General features: G+C 39.1%; 1 protein-coding gene across 1 annotated transcript in view; it reads right to left on the bottom strand.

Annotated features, from left to right (window-relative positions):
* Positions 1–2,588, bottom strand: part of MDGA1 (MAM domain containing glycosylphosphatidylinositol anchor 1) — a 174,851-nt gene that overhangs the window by 21,413 nt on the left and 150,850 nt on the right. The window contains exon 5 of the mRNA XM_015406106.1: positions 4–86. Coding sequence (XP_015261592.1) covers positions 4–86 — 83 coding nt within the window. The remainder of the gene's footprint in view (positions 1–3; positions 87–2,588) is intronic.

Raw genomic sequence — 2,588 nt, 5'->3', positions numbered from 1 at the left:
CACACATTTCTAACAGACACCTGACATGTGTAACTGGCATAGTCTTGGGGTCGCAGATTTTTCAGCTTCAGGACTTTGGTTTCTCCCTGGAGGGTTTGGAAGGAAACAGGATGAGAGAGGAAGAATGATGAACGGCTAGTGGTGTCAACCCTTTGAAATCACCCCAATGGTTATTTCCTGAAACAGTCTTAGGACTGGTTCATATATTCTTCAGTGCTAATAAGTTTTCTCTGTGTGATCATATTGTGCTTGTTAGCATCCATCCATAGGGCCATATCTACCCATGATCACATGGAGAAAGTACTGTGTGAACTCAAGTACTATCTGCATTAGTAACACAGGAATGTGGTTCTTCTTGTGCTCAACGTGACAGGTCCAAAAGGGGAGATTCCTTTACCCCCTCTATCACCGTCTTCCATTGTTTTCTCATGTACTTGTGTATACGTATACTTCTAGTAAACATGGTTACAAGCCTGAAATAATGCATGGAAGGAATTTGGCAAAAGGGCTGTACAGGGAAATGACGACAAACTACTAGATGATGTGAAAGATCCCCAGTAAACAAACCCCTTGAACAGCTGCTTAGAATCAACAGTAACTTAGCATGCAAAGTAGATCAGAATTTAATCCTCTGTCTAGATGAGGCAAGAAGTTCTATCTGCTTATATTTTCAGCATCTAACAACTATATATAGTGAGGAAATAAATTAGCAGATCATCACATGACCTGAAAAGTTCACTGAAAAGATTTGCAGATGGTTCATCAACAATTCGCTTTCTGGATCTATTTATACAATTGGACCTACCCTTCAAAACAAAGGTTTGTGTTTCACACAGGGATACTGAAAACAAGCTGGCCAAACCCACATAAACAGCATTAGGCATTTTAAAAACTGTATAGCCAGAGTTGGCAATTAGATTGAAAAAAACAGACAAAAATAAGGCTGACAGGATAAAGCAGAAACAAAAGCACTGAAATGAATTATCAGATCTTTCGTTTTCTTAAGATTCTACTCAGATGCAGACCAATCTAAATCCAGGTTATTTTAACAGGTGTTCATGGAGCTACCCAAATCTGATTGTGCCAGTTATTGACACACAATCATAGAGTTGTAATAGAATCAATGGATCAACTACTCCAATTCCTTCTCCGAAAACAATTTACTTAATTCCTGACAGATGCATTCCAATCTCTTATAGAAGCAGCCTCTACAGTCCCTCTACACCATTTATTCCACAGCTGAACTGCTATATAGCGTAAAAACCTTTACTTGTTGTCCTTTCTTCATTAATGAAACAGTCATCCCCCTCCTCTTTCTACTATGTTTTTGAATATTAGAAAATAGCCAAATATATAGGGTTGACTCTGAAGTCTCTCTGCTGCTCATGAAGAGGGTGAGGAATAGTTCTTGCCAATTCCTCCTTCCCACTGCAGACCTCCGCATTGCATCCCATGAGGGTCTTGAGGGTTTCCTCTTTTTTTTGAAACCCCCAAGAAGGTAATTTTATTGGTTTTTCAATAGACTACATAATACAACAGAAAATATAGGAAGGGGGACTACAACTAGGGATAAAGAAAAGATACCCACACTAACTAAAACCCCAAGAGTAGGAGATCATTTCCGTGTTAAACTACATGTTAGTAAATACGTGTTAGTATAACAATATACTTGTGAGCAGTGTTCCCTCTAAGCTGAGTTAGTGTGAGCTAGCTCACAGTTTTTTAGCCCCTGGCTCACACATTTTTGCCATCGCTCAGGAAGGATGGCTCCAGAGCAAACTAATTTATGCAGTATCCAAATCGCTTGCTCACAACTTTAATGCCAGCAGCTCACAAAGTAGAATTTTTGTTCAAAAGACTCTACAGCTTAGAGGGAACATTGCTTGTGAGTTATTTTTAACTACTGCTTCAATGTTAGTAATTTTAATATTTTGAGAACACTTCTTGATCATCTTCTTATTTTCATAGGGCTATTTTCAGAGTCCTTCTGCCCTTACTTCTGCCATCTTTCTCTAAAATCATAAACCGTTTTGCTTGCTCCCGCACCCGCACCCACTTCCTCCCCAGAGTCCTCCCCCGTCCCAGAGGTAGCAGAGTCACTCGATTTTGTTTCTTCATCTTTGAGTTCTGCTTCTGGCCCCAGCTGTCGTACCAAAAATTCCTTTGCTTTAAAGATGGGGTCAATCTTCTCTCTTTTATCATTAATTTTAAAGATGACACCTTCAGGGATCGCCCAGCGATATTGTATTCCATTTGTCTGAAGAAATGAGATTAATTCTTTGTAGCTTTTTCTCTCTTGACGGATTTCAAATGAGATGTCTTTTAGAGTCTAAATATTTGTATTCCCAAATTTCGATGGATTTGCCGAAGTTGCCTTTAATCTAACATCTCTGGTCTGTCCTCTTGCAAACTTGACTACAATCTCCCCAGGCAGGCTATTTTTTTTTAATGTAATTAGAGTATACCCGACAGGCAGACTCTATATCTTTTATTATTTAATTTGCTGATAAGCCTGTTACTGGAGCGATGATCTTTCCCAGAGTATTCTTCAAATCTTCTTTTTCCTTTTCAGGCAGTCCCTGAAATCT

Source organism: Gekko japonicus, unplaced genomic scaffold (assembly GCF_001447785.1).
Source record: "Gekko japonicus isolate JY-2015 unplaced genomic scaffold, Gekko_japonicus_V1.1 scaffold1653, whole genome shotgun sequence".
NCBI classification, from domain to species: domain Eukaryota; kingdom Metazoa; phylum Chordata; class Lepidosauria; order Squamata; family Gekkonidae; genus Gekko; species Gekko japonicus.
This window is presented reverse-complemented; position numbering and strand designations above follow the sequence as displayed.